The sequence below is a fragment of the Setaria italica genome, chromosome IX, assembly GCF_000263155.2.
Source record: "Setaria italica strain Yugu1 chromosome IX, Setaria_italica_v2.0, whole genome shotgun sequence".
In the NCBI taxonomy this organism is placed as follows: Eukaryota; Viridiplantae; Streptophyta; class Magnoliopsida; order Poales; family Poaceae; genus Setaria; species Setaria italica.
In genome coordinates, this window is record NC_028458.1 from 6126522 (window position 1) to 6143859 (window position 17338).

General features: G+C 50.3%; 4 protein-coding genes across 4 annotated transcripts in view; 2 read left to right on the forward strand and 2 right to left on the reverse strand.

Annotated features, from left to right (window-relative positions):
- The first annotated feature begins 52 nt into the window (after positions 1 to 52).
- Positions 53 to 1884, forward strand: LOC101764166 (GEM-like protein 1). The gene is made up of 4 exons (XM_004981794.4): positions 53 to 722; positions 805 to 894; positions 1008 to 1285; positions 1483 to 1884. Exons 1-4 carry the CDS (start codon positions 536 to 538, stop codon positions 1678 to 1680), a joined length of 753 nt encoding a protein of 250 aa, XP_004981851.1. The 5' UTR covers positions 53 to 535; the 3' UTR covers positions 1681 to 1884.
- Positions 1885 to 2320: 436 nt separating this feature from the next.
- Positions 2321 to 3777, reverse strand: LOC101764575 (ATP synthase delta chain, chloroplastic). The gene is made up of 2 exons (XM_004981795.4): positions 3602 to 3777; positions 2321 to 3334 (listed from the first exon to the last, which is right to left on the reverse strand). The coding sequence occupies exon 2, from the start codon at positions 3328 to 3330 to the stop codon at positions 2710 to 2712; it is 621 nt and encodes a 206-aa protein (XP_004981852.1). The 5' UTR covers positions 3331 to 3334; positions 3602 to 3777; the 3' UTR covers positions 2321 to 2709.
- Positions 3778 to 11583: 7806 nt separating this feature from the next.
- LOC101764990 (syntaxin-related protein KNOLLE) lies at positions 11584 to 13872 on the reverse strand. Its single transcript, XM_004981796.4, has one exon. The coding sequence runs from the start codon at positions 12835 to 12837 to the stop codon at positions 11893 to 11895; it is 945 nt and encodes a 314-aa protein (XP_004981853.1). The 5' UTR covers positions 12838 to 13872; the 3' UTR covers positions 11584 to 11892.
- A 2122-nt stretch (positions 13873 to 15994) lies between these two features.
- Positions 15995 to 17338, forward strand: part of LOC101756357 — a 3958-nt gene continuing 2614 nt past the window's right edge. Inside the window, exons 1-3 of the mRNA XM_022829638.1 lie at positions 15995 to 16301; positions 16387 to 16682; positions 17010 to 17022. Of these exons, the coding sequence (XP_022685373.1) occupies positions 16080 to 16301; positions 16387 to 16682; positions 17010 to 17022 (531 nt within the window). The 5' untranslated portion in view covers positions 15995 to 16079. The remainder of the gene's footprint in view (positions 16302 to 16386; positions 16683 to 17009; positions 17023 to 17338) is intronic.

Sequence of the window (17338 nt, forward strand, 5' to 3'; positions counted from 1 at the left end):
TCCGATGCCGCGCCTGTTGGGCCAGAACCAGCTACCATCCATCATCCCCTCTGTCTGCATCTTTCTCCATTTCGCCAACTGCTCGATCTCTCAGGCCTCGGTCAGCCGTTCCTTTTCCTTCCACCTGAAGGCGCCGTCGCGGGCATCGATCGCCGCACCGGCGATTCGGTGCACCTCCCTGCCCGCCCAGCAGGATTCGGTGCGGCGGACGTACGCGGAAGTGACGCGAACCCCCAAAATATTCCACTTGTTTACAGTTGTCTTCTTCAATCACCCCTCCCTCGTCGGCCGCGCTGCACGGCACTGCACTGCACGCCCCTCCTTCCTTCCCCTTTCCCTTTCCTTCCCCAGGGTGAGAGTAAACGCTGCACAGAACCTTCGTCTCCTCGCCTTCGATTCCGCACAAAAAGGAAGCAAAGCACCCGCACGACTAGATCGCCAGCGCTTCCCCCATCTCCTGAGCCCCGATCAAATCGATCGCCAGTGCCGGACGCCCCGATCTCCCTTGTCCCGGACACCGGAGCGGAGAGAGTCGATGGCGGCGTCGTGGGCTGCTCCGCCGTCGGGGTACCCGGTCGGGCACGGGCAGGCGTACGGCAACCAGCAGGCGGCCGCGCCGCAGCCCCAGTCCACGGCCGTGCCGGTGACCGTGGCGAGCAACGGCGTGGGCAACCCCTACGTGATGGTCACCCCCGCGGCCGCCACCCCGTCCACCTGCCAGAGTACGTCCCTGAATCCGCCCCTTCTCGTCTTTTGCTCACCATGAATTCGGCTTGGCTTACGTGCTCGTTTGCTTGGATGCAGCCGTCATGAAGGCGCTGGGCCGGTACGGCAAGCTGCTGGAGGACGGCACCCGCAAGGCTGCCGACGCCACCGGCAACATCTGGCACCACCGTCCGTTCACCTTCCTCCTCTGCTCCTCCTCTGATCGATTCGTCACACACGCACACTGACTGACTGACACGATGGATTCCGATGCGTGACCTGCTGCTTCCTTCCTTGGACAGTGCGGACGGCGCCCAACATGGCGGACGCGGCGGTGGCGCGGCTGTCGCAGGGGACCAAGGTGTACGCTGAGGGCGGCCACGACCGGGTCTTCTACCAGACGTTCGGCGCCATGCCCGGGGAGCAGCTCCGCAAGGCCTACGCCTGCTACCTCTCCACCTCCTCGGGCCCCGTCATCGGCACGCTCTACCTCTCCACGGCGCGCCTCGCCTTCTGCAGTGACAGCCCCGTCTGCTACCAGGGCCCTGCCGGCCAGCCGATTGAGTGCATGTATTACAAGGCAAGTACCAGCCTGCCTTTCAGTCGCGTTTCAGTTTATTTCAGTTCAGTCAGTGCTTCACATTCACCTCCATTCAGTGATTGATCCACCAATGCACGTCCTAGAGTCACTGACCGACCAAAATTCAGTTAAAAAACAGAGAGTGACAGATCAAAGTTGATGAACCTCTTTTTTATGTGTGTGAAATTGACCTGCAGGTGGTGCTTCCCCTGAGCCAAGTGAGGTCGGTGAACCCTTCTTCCAGCACGCGCAACCGGGCAGAGAGGTACATCCAGATCACGACCACGGATAACCATGAGTTCTGGTTCATGGGGTTCGTGAACTATGACAAGGCTCTCAAGAATCTCTACGAAGCCCTGCAGCACCGCGATGTCCACGGCCAGAAACACAGTTAATCAGGCTTTGGTTTGATCCTACTTCTACTGCACTGTACCTGTCTTTCGTTCATGATGAACTGGGACATCTATTGAGCTGCCGTTCTTGAATAAGATAGACACTGAAAAATTCTGATGTCTTTGTGCTACTAATATGATATGTGCAGACTCTGAATATTAGATGAAGAAATAAATCTTGCCCTGTGCCATTGCAAATTCGCACAATCTCAATTTTAAGCTTTAGCTGATCTCACAAAATACCATTTCTTTGTTCCTGGATACAGTACCATTTAGCTATCTTTCATTGCTTTAGACTCTGGCACCCTGCTACCGCTTAACTCTTACATTACAGAGCTGCAACCCTGAACCTCGCATACAAACTGCAACTTTGCAACGACATATTATGCCATAGAAGTTGCTGTTTCCGCGTTGATCATACAAACACATATATAGGGTCAGCAGGAAGGCCGTAGCTAAGTATCTCGCGATTTACAACGACAATAGATAAAAGCTGTACTACTGCACTTACCTGTACTTAGTTCATGAATCACTGATGAACTGTGACCTTCTCTATGTTGAGCTGCTGTTCTTGAATAATATAGACATTGAAAAATCCTCATGTGTTTGTGCTACTAATCTGATCAGTGCAGAACGCTGAAGATGGGTAAAAAGCTGTAGCTGCATCTCACAAATACATTTACTTGTTCCTGGATACAGTAGCATTTACTTTTGTTCTCATGGCATTAGACTCTGCTAGCTCAACATTTCAGAGCTGCAATCCACCTTGCTTACAAACTGCAACTTTGCAGCATCATATTACAGCATCAAAGCTGTTGTTTCAACGTCGATCATATATAATAACATTTGCTGTATCGTACAAACATTTATATAGGCTCAGGAGGAAGGCAGTAGCTAAGTTTCTCGCGATTTACAACAACATTGGATAGGAAAACTGTTGTTGGCATGGCGTTCGGTTCTGTATATAGTCTCATGGTCATGGCGGTGCTGCTGCTGGGCTTGTAGTGTGTGTATACCTTTCTCCAGTGCTGATCAGTGGTGCGGGTGTCCGTGGGCGTGGGCGGTCTGGTCGATGGAGTCCACGCGGTTCTTGAGCGCGGCGAGCTGGCCCTTGACGCTGAGGTCAATGACGTATGAGTCATCGCTGCCGTAGCTGATGACGAAGCCGGCGATCAGGGACGGGTCCACGACGTTCACGACGGTGAGGTTAACGAAGCCGGTGAGCAGGCGCATCTTGCGCGCGATGAGCTCGGTCTGGCGCGCGTCGAGCTCCACGGCGGAGGTCACGACCACCCGCAGCGCGAGCAGCTGCGGCGCCTGCGCCGGCGGCGCGCTGGCCTCGCCGCCCGCCAAGGCGGAGCTGACGCTGCAGTTGTCCAGGAGCGACCGCAGGAAGTCGAGCGTGGGCGGCTTGAACGGGGCGGGCGCCGCGGTGGCCCCGTCGTGCTCGATGCCGACGTAGCTGCTGGCCCGGGGCAGCGTCTGCGCCTGCCACCTCGGGTAGTTGGCGCTGGAGCGCCCCGCGGCCGCTGTGCTCGGCTGCGTCGGCGCGCCGTCGAAGCGCACCGACGACGGCGCGAGGTGGCCGCTCTCCTTGGCCGCCGGGAACACCGGGTGGCCGCCGGGGTTGATGGGCTGGTTCAAGATGTTCATCGCTCTGCACGAACGCATTCCTAGTATCAGTAAACTGCATCGAACCAGACCTCTCCAAGCATTTGAGCAACTAGTTTGCATGAACACATACGTTCTAGCGACTTGCAACTGCACACGAAGGTTAAGCAAGACCAATCGGATTTGCTACGCAGAACCTAGTTCACTATCTAGAGAAGAACTATCGATCCTAGCGAGAACAAGAGCAAACTAAGAACATATGATTTGTGAGAGCAAGAATTCGAATGGTGAAACGCGATGGCACGAGGCTAACCTGCGTAGAAGAGTTCAGCACGAGCAGCCGGTGATCGGAGGGAAGCGAGATGGAGAAGAAGAAGCCGACAGGAGCAGAAGAGTGCCCGGGGCCGCTGGGGGGGTAAGTACTAGCTGCCGGGATGAGGCGCAGCGGGAGGCTAGCGGGGGGGATAAGGTAAGCAGCTGCGTAGGCGTAGGCGGTGGGAGAGAAGAGGACGTGAGAATTTGGCGTGCACACGATGCGGCCCCGGCAGCCGCACACGCCCCATCCGGGGTAATCCGCGTGCCGCATCCGCCAATCCCCGGATCCCGTGTGGTCGCCGGTCATTCCATCACGAGCCCCGCCTCCTATCCTTCCTTCCTAGGCGCGCACGGGCCCCGCGTCGCGCGCGGCGCCGAGAGCCGCGAGCGCGACGGGTCGTCTTCACGTTTTTGGACGGCCGCAGTCGCGCATCGGGTCCGACCTTCCTGCCTCCCGAAAGGATAGAAAAGACGCGGTGCTCGCAGGAGCTGTTATAGATGGGTAGATGGGCCCGCCCGATACTAATCCGGTCCTAGCATGTTGCTAAGGTTTTTTTTATCGTGCTAGGCCAGCACGCTAGCACGGTAGGCATATTTAGCTCACAATCCAATCCACAATTAGAGGCAAGAGAAACAATTTTAAAAGTTTGAGTTGGTGTAATAGCTGCCTCATTAAAAACCTATCTAGGTAAAACTCACACCTTATTAGAAACCTTAGATATGAAAAAAGAGTGCATCCCAGCTCAATCATTAAAAACCTATCTAGGTAAAACTCACACCTTGTTAGAAACCTTAGATATGAAAAAAGAGTGCATCCCAGCTCAATCAAATAAACATTGAAGTACTTCAAAGTTATTACATGCCAAGTTTGAGTTACACATCTGAATCACTAGGAACATCTAGATACAAATTAGCAAAACTATCTTCAAATTCCCGATCCTCCACCAAGTTCTGAATTCTTACTTTTGTAGCCTCCCAGTTCTTGACGCAAGAGATCATCTCCACTATTTCAAAGCTCAATTGACGCCGCCTCTCCTCGATGATCCTGCCAGATATACTAAAGGCAGACTCTGATGATAATGTAGAGACAGGCACAGTTAGAACATCTTTAGCTAAGATTGACATAATTGGATAAGTTTGTTTATGCTCATGCCACCAATTCAAGATGTTGAAGCTATCATCAAAATGGGTGACAATATCATTGTCCAAGTAGATAGAGAGTTCAGAGTCAATACCTATACTAGTTGCACTAGTGCTTGCTGCTTGCAGCAAAGCGCTTGGAGATGATCTTCTAGACAAAGAAGGAGGCAAAGTGGGAGGATGGGTGGAGATTGAAGTATCAGAGACATTACCAAGTCCAAAAGCACATACATCAGCATCACCACCACTTGAAAAAAAGTCATCCCAATCAATTTTTTTTCTTACCAAAACTAGGAGGCCTTTGCAATTTAACTGCACCAAATTTGTATTCATACATCTTAAATGCAGTAGAAAGTTCAGTTCTTACATCAGTGAAGTAAGCAGAATAATCGGTACCAGTAATAATAAATAACAACCTAAGCACATTTTAAAAACCTTTCAATTTAGCTCTAGGGTCCAAGATGAATGCAACAGAATAAAGCATTGGAATATCCCTCCAGTACTTAAGATAGTAATCTTTCATAGGAACAACCACATACCTAAGCAATTTATCATTCTCATAATGTTTCAGATGCTTAGCAATCAAAATAAGTTCATGCAACATAAGTGGAGATGTAGGATAGTAAACACCAGAAAGTGCAAGAGTTGAATCATAAAATAGTTTAACGAATGATAATATACTCTCTGCAACAATCCAATAATCTTCTGTCAAAAGTAAAGGCTCATCTTCACCCCTGGGATAGTTAGTCTTAATGAAATATCTGCCTGTAAGGGATCAGATGTTTAAAATCCATGTCCAAATCAAACTTTCTTTAAGCATGAAGTATGTGGAGTTCCACCTAACATCCATGTCCAAATCAAACTTTCTTTAAGCATGAAGTATGTGGAGTTCCACCTAACATCCATGTCCAAATCAAACTTTCTAGGACGAACATTCACAACAAGGCAGAATCTTTTAAATGCAGCAATGCGCTGGTTAGAAGAATTGATGAAAGAAATTGCAGTTCTAAATGCTTCAAGATATTTCTTAATCTCATGCAAGGCAGATTTAACCACAAGATTAATGATATGACAAGCACAACACTGATGCAAGAATATTTTACCAACATAAGAAGATAATTCAGGACTCGGTTTCTCAATAGCATTGGTATTAGCAGAGGCATTATCCAAAGTAACAGAAAATACCTTTGAAATCAAACCATACTCCTCAAGCACAGCAATCACATGATCAGCAATGTTCTGGTCATTGTGAGATTCATCAATGAGCCTAAAATCAATTATCCTCTTCTCTAATTGCCGATCAACATTAATATAATGAGCAACCACACTAAGGTAATCTTCCTTAGCATTACCAGACTAGATATCAGAAGTGATAGAAACAGATGAAACACCAGTTAATGATCCAATAAGCTTAGCATGGCAATCATTAAAGTACTTGCTAAAATCTCTAGTGGTGGTTTGCCTAGAGACAATAGAGAATCTTGGATTATAAGTAAGCTTAATGTACCCTTCAAATGTAGCAGATTCACCAAAACATAGAGGAAGATCAAGTCTAGCAATCAAATGACATAGTTGAGTATGAGCTACATCAGAACTTGTTGACGTAAAATTCTGGCGGTGGTGGACCCTGCATCAGCACATGAGGACCTGGGAGATCTGCTTAACTCCAGTGCAGAATCCAAATCGGTGCGCGTGGTGTGCGCGGGCGTGCCAGTCAGTTTGACCATTCAACTGACAAGGTGGAGATAATTCTCTCGAACTTCGATGGAGTCGGCCGATCGGGCCGATTTAATATAATTTACAATAACCATCAGCCATACGGCCGATAGGAAACACGATGCTGTTGAGTTGTTGCTCCACCATAGCTAGAGCCACAAGCCGATGAGATCTAAACTAACATCACCATCAATATTTTTAGGTGAAACCACAGCGATGCGCCCGGTAGTTGCAGTCTAAAAATATTTAGCAGGACGTTAATCTGAACCCCGCCAGCTGATTAATCCAATCACAATGGAACTTACTCCCAACAACACTCGAAGGGGTAACCAAGATTAAGATGCAACAGGCTATTAAATGATCTATCGTCTATGATGAATCGATCTGAAGCTAATTAAAGCAAACTGAACGGCAAGACGAAAGAATAGATAAATATCAGCCGATGCAAGCTTAATCAAGGCGGGATAACTGGTGAATACCGTAGATCGAGACAGAAGTGATGCGCCGTAAGTCAAAGATCCAAGATACTCGATAACTGGTAGATGAAACTAGACGAAACCACAGCGATGCACCCGGTGGTTAAAACCTAGAACACCTGGTGACGGAACTTGCAGCTCACTGGAGATCGAGGTCAATGCAGCCCAGCTTGCTAGAAAGAACTCGTCGAGAAGCTACATTACTCCTACTCCTAGGGCAATGGCGTGAAGCCGAAAGGTAAAGGTAAATATGTTGTATTATTGATCGTGTGATGATTCTTTACAATGGCCACGTCCCTTTATATTTATAGGGCGGACGTTACATAATTGGCATCTAACCACGCACAAGGCAAGTCACGTACACAATCTTTTCTAATAAAAAACTCTATCTCTAACTAACCCAACTCTATCTCTAAAATATTTTATTCTATGAAACAACCTCCCGTACATGCACAGATCGGCCGCATGCATAATTATTCTGGTAGCCTCCCACGCATGGCATGCAAAGTGCACCAGAATCCATGTTGTATATTCTAATCATTTTTATCCATATGTGTTGGCCTTTCCTTTATATCATCCTTGCCTCTTCTTGCCGATCAATCCAATGAAGCCGATTTGGACTCCGTGCCCATATACACGCATGCTAGCTTTTTATTGTTGTACGTGACTCCAATTATCTTGTACTCCGAATTTATAGGATTGGTCAAAATCCGGTGTCAACAGAACTGTTATCCCAGTGACGGACACTTCCGTCCGAATTGAACTGGAGCAAAGACTGGGAAACACGAAGCTTTGACTTCCTCGCTGGGTATTTCTCAACATGCCGGTCTAGATGGCAAGTGCCAATAGTAGATCGAGTAGCGTATACAATAGCACAATGAATGCACTTGGCAGAGATCCTTACCTTATTACCATTGATATCCTTGAAGATCTTTTCGAAGTCCTTCCAGCATTCAGAGGTGGTGGAACGACTCCTCTTGGTGCCGTTGCTCACCATATCTAGATCAGCAGATATACTTGACATTAATGTCCGTTTGGTAAGACCCTGGCTCATTAAAATGCTGGTTCTACTGAAGCAACTTTTCTTTTTGTAGCTAAAATATTTTTAAAAGATATTGGTAAATTAGCTTCTCGATGGCAATTTGAATAAGTTTGAGGGAACTTCATGGTTGTGAAGGAAGGAAAAGCTCCTTCCCGATAAACCATTTGGGGGCTTATTGTAGGCTTTTTGAGTGAAGTCATTTCCTTTTACCCGTTTATTGGGTTTCAACGAAAGCCAGAGAAACAGATGATGCAATTTTTCCCTCCTTTCCAATAGACCGTTTGTGTGTTTTTGTAGGATTTTTCTTGGTGAAGCCATTTCTTTTTACCCATTTAGTGAGGCATCAATAAAAATTGGTAAAAATAAGGTGGACCTACATAGACGGGGCTAGGGCACTTGCCCCCCCTATTTTGTAGTGCAAAAAATAGTTAATAAATTTGTATCATTTTCAAGCTTTGTAATTAGCAATTTAAGGTGTGCTCTACTCAAGATTCACCTAGGTCCACTGCTTGGAAAGGTGCTGCCAAAGGAGTTGTATGGGATGAAAACACAAAGTGATGTTTATGTGAAAAAAATCCCGTACTCCAATGGGTGTGGCACTTTATTTCACCTACTTTTCTTTTTCTTTTGAGGAGCCCATGGCATGTGTCTACCTTTGTATTATATACTAATACTAGAAGAGATAGGAGTACTTATTTATAAGGATTACTGTAGTTATGATTAATGCTTGAAGAAAATATGTTTCCCTTTTTATTTTATTTTCACCAGCTCCCCTGTACAAAACTGCAGTGACGAGACCAAATGTATCAAACGAATAGAACTAATCTTCAGAGTTTCCCAAGTTCACTAAATCCTATATATCGACAACAAAGTTGCACTAGGCATTTTGATCAGCTAAATCTTGATAGGTATAGACACATCAAAGCCCCAAGTAACTAAGGTGGTGTTTGGATCACTAGTTCATGAGCTAAACTTTAGCTCCTAAAATTTAGCCCCTAAAATTTAGTTTTGCTGGGGTGTTTGGATCCATGGGCTAAATTTTAGTACCACATCAAACAATGACTGATTTATCCTTATTAAGGACTCCCTTCTCCTCCTTTCCCCCTCTCTCTCCTCTCCCCTCTCTCTCCATCAACTCGCTCAAAAAGCTCAAGCTGTCGGGCAACCTGGTCGCCGCGTACACGCTCGACGCCTTCTTCAAGAGCGCCCCGGAGAAGAAAGGGGTGGCGGCACCGCAGGCGCAGGCGCAGACGCAGCCATCTCCGGCGCCGAGGCCCGAGGCCGCCGCGAAGCACGTGTTCGTGGCAAGCCTCTTCGCGGGGGCGTCCGCGGTGAAGGCGGCGTATGCGCAGCTGCAGCTGGCGCAGCACCCCTACGACGCCGAGGCCATCCAGGCGGCGGACACCGGCCTTGTGGCGGAGCTCACCAAGCTGTCGGACCTCAAGCGGCGGTACGCCAGGGACCCGGCCGACGCGGCTAGGAGCGCCACCGCCCTCGCGGCGGACACCGACGAGCAGCGGCACCTGCTCCGGACCGACGGCCAACGCGAGCTCGCCGTCAACCGAGACGTGGAGGGAGTACATTGCCACCACGGCAGCCTCCCTCCCCGTCCTCCCTCCTGTCGGCGGTCGCGGCCCCCAGATCTGGCAGCCGGCAGCATCGAGGCTGGCGGCGGGGGGGTCGAGGCGGCGGCGAGGGCAAGGCGAAGGCGGAGGAGGAGGTGGCGGCGCCGTGGGGCCGAGCGGAGATGGTGGGGTCGGCGAGGCGAGGCGGCGGTGGCGGGCGAAGGAGGCGGGGCCGGGCGGAGGCGGAGGCGGCGGGCCGGCCGGAGGAGGCGAGCGTTGGAGGCAGAGGAGAGGGAGGGGTGCGGGAGGAGGGACCACGCGGAGAGGAGAGAGGAAGGGGGGGCAGGGTGTGGAATTGGGGGGAGAAGCACTTTTAGCCCCTTTTAGGGCCTCTTTGGGGGCTAAAAGTTTTAGTCCAAACTTTAGCTATTCTACACTTTTTGCCTACCTATTTGGATCCCAAGAGCTAAATTTTGGGCTAAAAGTGCAGAGCTTAAATTTAGCCCTTGGATCCAAACAGGCCCTAAGGCCATTCTCAATACAAGTTTCATAGGGTTTCAAACTCATTAAATGCATGCCATATAGACAAAAATGCTAACATGTCATAAAATTTATGGAGAGAGAGATGAGTTGGGTTTCATGAGGATGAAACCTCGTGTACACAATTATCAAGACTTTGAAACTATGATGAAACTCCCGTTGAGAGCAATTTGTTTCATCTCCATAACTTTTGTTGATCCTGTGTGGCCATGGCTAGTGTGCCACTACTTAATTTAGGTACAATTATAAGTGGCTACATGTTCATATGGCATATTTGATCTCAACACCATATAATAATTAAATACTATGAGTAGCCTATGAAATCGTGACATGAAACTGTGCATTGTGAGGAGTTGTTTCATTCATCAACTTAAATCATTGAAGATGATGTGGCACTCTTGGAAACGGCATAGTGAAACTTACTCTCCACTAAGAATGGCTTAATGAACACAAATTAAAATGACACGAAGAGACACAACACAACGGTAGAGTGTGCATTGCAACTTTGCTAGTGCCGGCATAAAAGTAGGCAAAAGCTATATGTCACCCAACTGAAATATGGTTTTCCCTCACTCGATTTTTTCCTCATCGGGATTTGAGCTCCGACGAGATTAGAGGGTTCAGGGGTTAGAGTTTTGGGGTTGCGAGGTTTGGGAACTCACCGGCGGCCTTAGAGGGAGGGCCGGCGGCAGGAGGCCGACCTGGCGGAGGTGGCGATCGTGGGGGCGGTGAGGCGCGGTGGTCGGGGCGCCGACGGTCGGGTGGTGGTGGAGGTTGGTTGGGCGATGCCGGAGCGGGGGCGACGGCGGTGGCGGTGTCTCTGGCAGCGCCAGCCGCTGGAGATGGAGAGGGTAGCAGCGAACGGTGGGGGCAGAAAAGGGAGGAGGGAGGGGCGGCTAGCACCGGGGACGGCGCCGGTGAGTGGCGGCGGCGGACGGCGGGGGCGGAGGAGGGAGGAGGTAGGGGCGGCAGCAGGAGGGCGGCCCGCACCGGCGCCGGTGAGGCAGCGGGGAGAAGGCAGGGGACGGCGTCTGGTGGAGACGAGCGGATAAGGTGGAGTGACCGGTGAAGGAGATAAAGGAGGAGGCCGGTTCGATCTTTCCTGTCGATCTCGGACCGTATGGTAAAAAAATCGAACGAGGGAAGGATTATTTTCACTCGGGTGGGATGACTCTCTAAAAATATGTGGCAGGAGGCTACTTCTCTCAGATTCAGACAAGGGGAACCGGCTGTTGAAGGCCTTCACTGTTCACCCTCTGATCTCTTTGCTGATCAAGGAGATTTAACATCAGCAAAACAGATCAGCGAGAAAAAAAAATGGCTTCTCTCGGGTTGGCCAACGCATACAGTGATAGAAGCCCTTTCCTGATGAATGAGATCTGAAACCAGACAGAGCAACGGAAAATCGCACTAGTTTAGGTCATTGAACAATGGTTAATTAGCAATTGTATGTGGCCAGCTTCTCCAGATTTGAGCATGTCAGCACAGTTTACAGGAACGATTTGACAATGGGAATTTTAAATTTCAACTGCTGCTAAGTGTCACCCACCAAATCTCATGCCATACAGTACACGAACTCAGGAACAGATGAACAGTTAAAGGTGATTTCATCAGCTAAATCCTGATGGATACAGAAACATTCAGGCTGAAATTAACGAATACGAAATCAAACAACACGAGACACAACCGCAGAGTGTCCAGATCATTCGAACCTACCCATGACCCACCCAACGAATGAACGAATCGAATCCGAACCCCTTCATCATCACAAATTCACAACCCCGGCGTTGTTCCTCCCATCACAATTCGCTCAAGACTTCCTGAAGCTGGTGGCGATGGGCACGATGACGAGGAGGATGAGGAGCAGCAGGATGATGATGCCGATGCAGAGCCACTTGCGGCTGCTCCGCTGGTACTCCCTAGCCTTACCCAGCTCCTTGTTGCCGCCCTGCACGTAGTGGGAGGCGTTGGCGACGTGGCTCTCGATGTCGTCGAGCTTCTCCCCCTGCGTCTCCACCATGACGGCCATGTCCAGGAACACCTGGTGGAGCTCCAGGAGGCTGCGCTCCACCTCGCGCGCCGCGTCGTGGCGGTCCTGGATCTCGTGGACCGCGGCGAGCACGGCGCCCTTGCCGTGCTCCGCGACGGCGGCGCCCAGGAGTTCCTCGCCGCGGCCGTCGGAGATGATGCGCTCGATCACCTCCTCCTCGGGGACCTCCCCGGTGAGCGTGTAGTAGCGGCGCTCCACGGTCTCCTTGTACTCGGACATCATCCGCTGCCGCAGCGCCTGGAAGTCAAGCATGAGGTCCTTGAGCTTCTTCCGGAGCCCCGCGGTGACGGCGGTGCGCGTGCGGTCCAGCGGCGTGCCCTCGCGGCACCCCGCGGAGAGCCTGCGCTGCGCGGCGTTGGCGCGGTCCAGGGACTCGAGCCTGGCGCGGATGTCGCGGGCGCGGCGGAGCACGGCGACGATGTCGGCGTTGACGCGGCCGCGGTGCGCGCGGAGGGCGTCGGCCTGGTGCAGCGACTTGCCCTCCTCGTTGGCGGCGTGGAGGCGGTCGAGCGCGTCGCGGATCGCCGCCATCTCCGCCTTAACCGCCTCCGCCTCCTCGAAGAAGCCGCGCAGGCGCTCGTCCGTGACGCCGCCGGCGCCCGACTCCGGGAGCTCGATCCCGTCGCCGCCCGCCTCCAGGTCCTTCATCGCCGCCTTCTTCAGGTCGACGTAGCTCATGAAGGACTTGGTCATGAGGTCGTTCATGGCGCCGATCTCTGGATCGCCTCTCCCTCTCGCTCTCTCTAGGTTTTCGCGGTGGGAGAATTGGATCGGCGGGGAAGAGGGGGAGCGGTTTGGGGGAAGAGAGGTGCGAGGAAGGGGAGGCTTTAAACTCGCAACGGTCAACGGGAATAGAGCCGTTGGGCGAGGCGGTGGCCGGGGACGAGAAGGGAGGGGGAGGCGATCCAAACAACGGCTATCTATGAGATGATATTTTTTTTCTTTTGAACGAAAATGATTTTTCCCCAATCGTGGCAACGGTTACAAGCGTGACGTGTCACGCGATGCGAATCTCTAATTGACGAAATCGGCGGACGGTCCTCGAGCGGTCATTGGGCCACGTCGCCGGGAATCGCCGACCGTCCGTTCTCCTCTTCAATTATACCGTGGCGCACATCGCGCCGCCCGTATCCCGTATAGAGGGCTCGAGAGACTTCCTTGATATCGCTCGTCCATCTCGTCGGTCGGTTGCTCTGCTCTCGCTAAATCCTCACGCCGGCCAGTCTATCTCGCATTCTCGCGCCGCAAGTTCATCTTCCCATCTTCGCGAGCTTCTGTCCACTGCAAATCCTCGAGTCGAGAAGCGCCACGCCATGCCCCGCTCCTCCCGCTCCCCCCGAGTGCCGACGCGCGGTCCCCGTGCCCCGTTCCTCCCGCTTCTGTTCCCCCGAGGGCCGACGCTCACGCGCCCCGTCCCCCTGTTCCTCCGCGCTCGAGCAGTCGAGCTGCCGACCTAGCGCCCTCATTGCTCGCCAGATTTGCTCCCACACGCCAAAAATCGAGCGTCGGCCAGCAGTTGAGGAACGCTGCGGCCCCAGGTCGCCCTCTCCATCAAACGCGGCTGCATCTCACCGTGATGCCGTTTCCCTCGACGGGGGCGGACTTGCATCAGCAACGAAGCCGCACCCTAATCCTCGTCGTCTGGAGCTGTGTCGTTGATAAGCACAGCCACAACCTTCCATCAACAACAGGCGTCAATGTGGCGGAGCCAGCGACTTCGATGAGCCTGGGCGTCTCCACTCTCCAGCTATACAACTAGTGCTAACCAACAGCGGAACACTAAATTAGCTAATGGTTTTGGCAGGTGATGAGCCCGGGCAGATCCCTGTAAGACGTAACCGTCTGCCTCCCTCTGTTAGCTTCTACTTCTAGCATTAAATTGTAATCGATTGCATCTGTAGGTAGTCTGGATAAGTTCTATTTGTGAAGCCGATTCATAGCTGCGTCTCAATTCATCTCTTAAATACTACTCCCTCCGTATCAAAATACTTCGTTTCCGACAGCTTTGGGAAAAAAAATTAAGAAAACAGTGCAATTACCTTCTTGCCCTTCGTCCAATCGTCCATCTCTCCTGGCCACGCATCGCACTCCTTGCGGCGGCGGGAGCAATGGCGCCTCCGTGCAATTGGCCAAGCGGATTCGCCGTCCGTGAAGCCATTGCCGCCGCCCCTTTCGAGCTCCTCCCCACGGCTGCCCCATCGAATCCCTGCCCCACCGCCGCTCCTTCCGATGCCCCCTCCGAGTCCCTCGCCGCCGGCGATCTCACCCCACAGCGCATGGTAGGAGAGAGTGCGTCGCCGTGCACCGGACAGGTTGAGAGCTCGAGGTGGCGGCGCTCAAAACGAAGAGATTGGGGGAGGAGAGTTCCGGAGGAGGAGGGCGGCTATGGCCTCCAGCGGCGCGCGGGAGGCAGGGATAGGGCAACGCGCGACTGCGCGAGTGGCGAGAGGCACGGACGGCGGCGGAGGCCGAGGGAAGAGCACGGACGGCGGCGGAGGAGGCCGAGGGGATAGGTGCTAAACCAGGGGTAAAAAAGAGAAATGCCTCTGCTGCATACTACCGGCGACAAGTAAAATGGTTCCAAACCAGGGGTAAAATGACTGCATATTTTAAGTCGTTCTCGTTTGTACTAGTGGCGACAAGTAAAATGGTGCGGAGAGAGTATAAGAAAAGACAGCTTGTAGAAACGCCCTGTGCATTAAAAATCTGAATATGGTTCCAAACTGATTCACAAGAGGCATGTTTAACAAAATAATTTTGCTCGTAATGTTAGCCTCTACATCAAACACAAATTAAGATATTAGTTGTTTATTCATTACTAATTATGTTTTTATGGTCCTTTCGTTTGGCTTAATCAAATGTTCAGATATGGCTGATAAAATATATGAAAATGATCATATCTGCTATACAAAATCCAATAAGAGACAGAGCCCAATACAGCAAGCAGAATTTGAACAGCCGCATACGAAGCGAATGAAATCTATGAGAATACAGAAAATATAGGAGAAAAAAAAAGAAAAAGGCAAGAACAAGATAAATTTCATAGCAGAGACGCAGCGCTAAAACGGCATTGTCTAAACATATAGCGCAATCTTCTACAGAGAGATACACTCGTCAAAACCTCCATGATTAATTTGCTAGCTCAACATCTCTAAATAACTGAAGTTTTTGAGTTCAATGCATGCAGGAATAGGCTCTTGGTATTACTGAAATGAACTTGACACCGACACCGGAATAACACCAAGCTCCAGGGCATGATGAAGAATTGGACAAAGGCGCTGCTGTAAAACGAAAAAAAAATGTTTAGTAGTGTCTGTACACAACAGTCAGCTTGGAGATTGCTCCTAAACCATTTCATTGTTCTAAATTTCCTAGAGTACTTCGTTGATGCAGCCATATTTTTGTCATAAGTTTTTGTGTGTCATTTCTCTGGTACGACCACGCGTGCTATTTTAATCTATTATGGATTGAGTTAATGTTGTCACATATGTAAAATCTGATTTTACCTCTTTTATTGTTAATCGTATAATGTTTATATTTTTTTGGCATATTCAGATTATGCAACATGACAACATGCAGAAAACTGCTGACTTCTGCATTAAGATCTCTGATGACTTTTTTATTTGAAGGCGCCGTACAATCTTTTAATACTTATCTGAATCCAAAAAAATTATCAATATGTACTGCAGTGAACTCGATGTAAAACTGAACCTATTGCACACAATGCCATGGGCTGATCAGTGAATGCATTGTACACAACCCATAGCTACACTGGGTTTGTTTCTAGTGAGATGGACGAGAGGCAAGGCCCCGGGCTCCTGCTCATTGACACATATGGCCCACTGTCATTGGGATAGAGCAAACGAAACCTCCCTTATCCCCTCTCGTCAGCCGTCACGTCTCCCGGGAAGGAACGGTCGCTGCTGAGCTCGCGCCACTCGTCGCCGATGGCGTCCTCCACTCTCGCCGCGCACCCCTTCCTCCCGTCTCTTCCCGTCCCGAACCCTAGTAAGCCAGTATCCGTCCGAGCCTCCGTTCGCCGTCTCCCCGTCGCGGCCTCAGCGGCTCCTTCAGGCGCCGCGGCGGCGGCGAGGGAGCGCAGGCGCTTCCTGGAGCGGTACGGGCTCAACCCCGACGACTTCGAGGACGACGCAGAAAAGGGCCCAAGGGTTTGTTCTAATGAGTTCGGGTTTCTTCTAAGTGATTTGCGTTGCGGATTGGTGTGATTTGAGTGGGATGTTTTTTTTTCTCCAGGAAGAGAGGAGGAGGGATAGGCGGGGGCGGCGGCGGTCGGGGAGAGGGCAGGAGGCGGAGGAAGCGGCGGTTGCTCCGGCGAAGGCGGCAGAGCCTCGGGAGACTCACAAATTGCTTCAGGTTTGGACAATACGGTTCCAATGTATATATGTTTTTGTTCCTGTGATGTTATCAATCGTATCATTCTGCTTCAAATTTCAGAGTCACAGTGCAATACGATTCTATTTTAGTCCAATTATGTTTATATGTCGCGTCCATTTATACGCATCCTGCATTGATTCATTAAGGCGGAAGTGGTTGCGCTTTTAGACCTGATACATCTGAAGATCAGTATTATGCCAATGCCAAGTAGTTCAGTACTTCGGTGTCTTGTTTAATGGTGCTGGCGACATTGAATAGCTTTGCAGAAAACCAAAGCTACTAAGACCATATGCTTTGTTGTGATGCATAGACCGTGGATTAATAGTTATATTGATTAGTATCTCTGTACTTAACTAACATATGGTCCCCCTCTGTTTTAAGAAAATACTGCTATCAGATTTGATCAGATAGGCACTTGTCATGTGTCATGGATCTTATAGTGATTTATCTGTAAGCCATACAAACTGTTAAGCTTGATGCAGCATGATGTACATGGTTGGTCTTTACACTTAAATTATGTTCATGTAATGGCTGAATGAAGCAGTTTCAATCCTAGCTGTCACTCTGCAAATTATGTAAATAGTTGCAGCTCCTAAAGAAAGGGTGTCATCTGTTGATGTGCTTGTCCAAATAAAGGTTCTGCTTGTTGTCGTTTTCCTTTTCCAACAAACCAAATTATATGCAAACATATCTATCATTAATTTGAAATGCCAGATTCGTGGAACAACATTTTTATCGTTTAAACTGGCTCATGTGTGGAATTATTCTTTAACTGTTTGAGTTTAACTGCATATGCTTCCACAAGAAACGT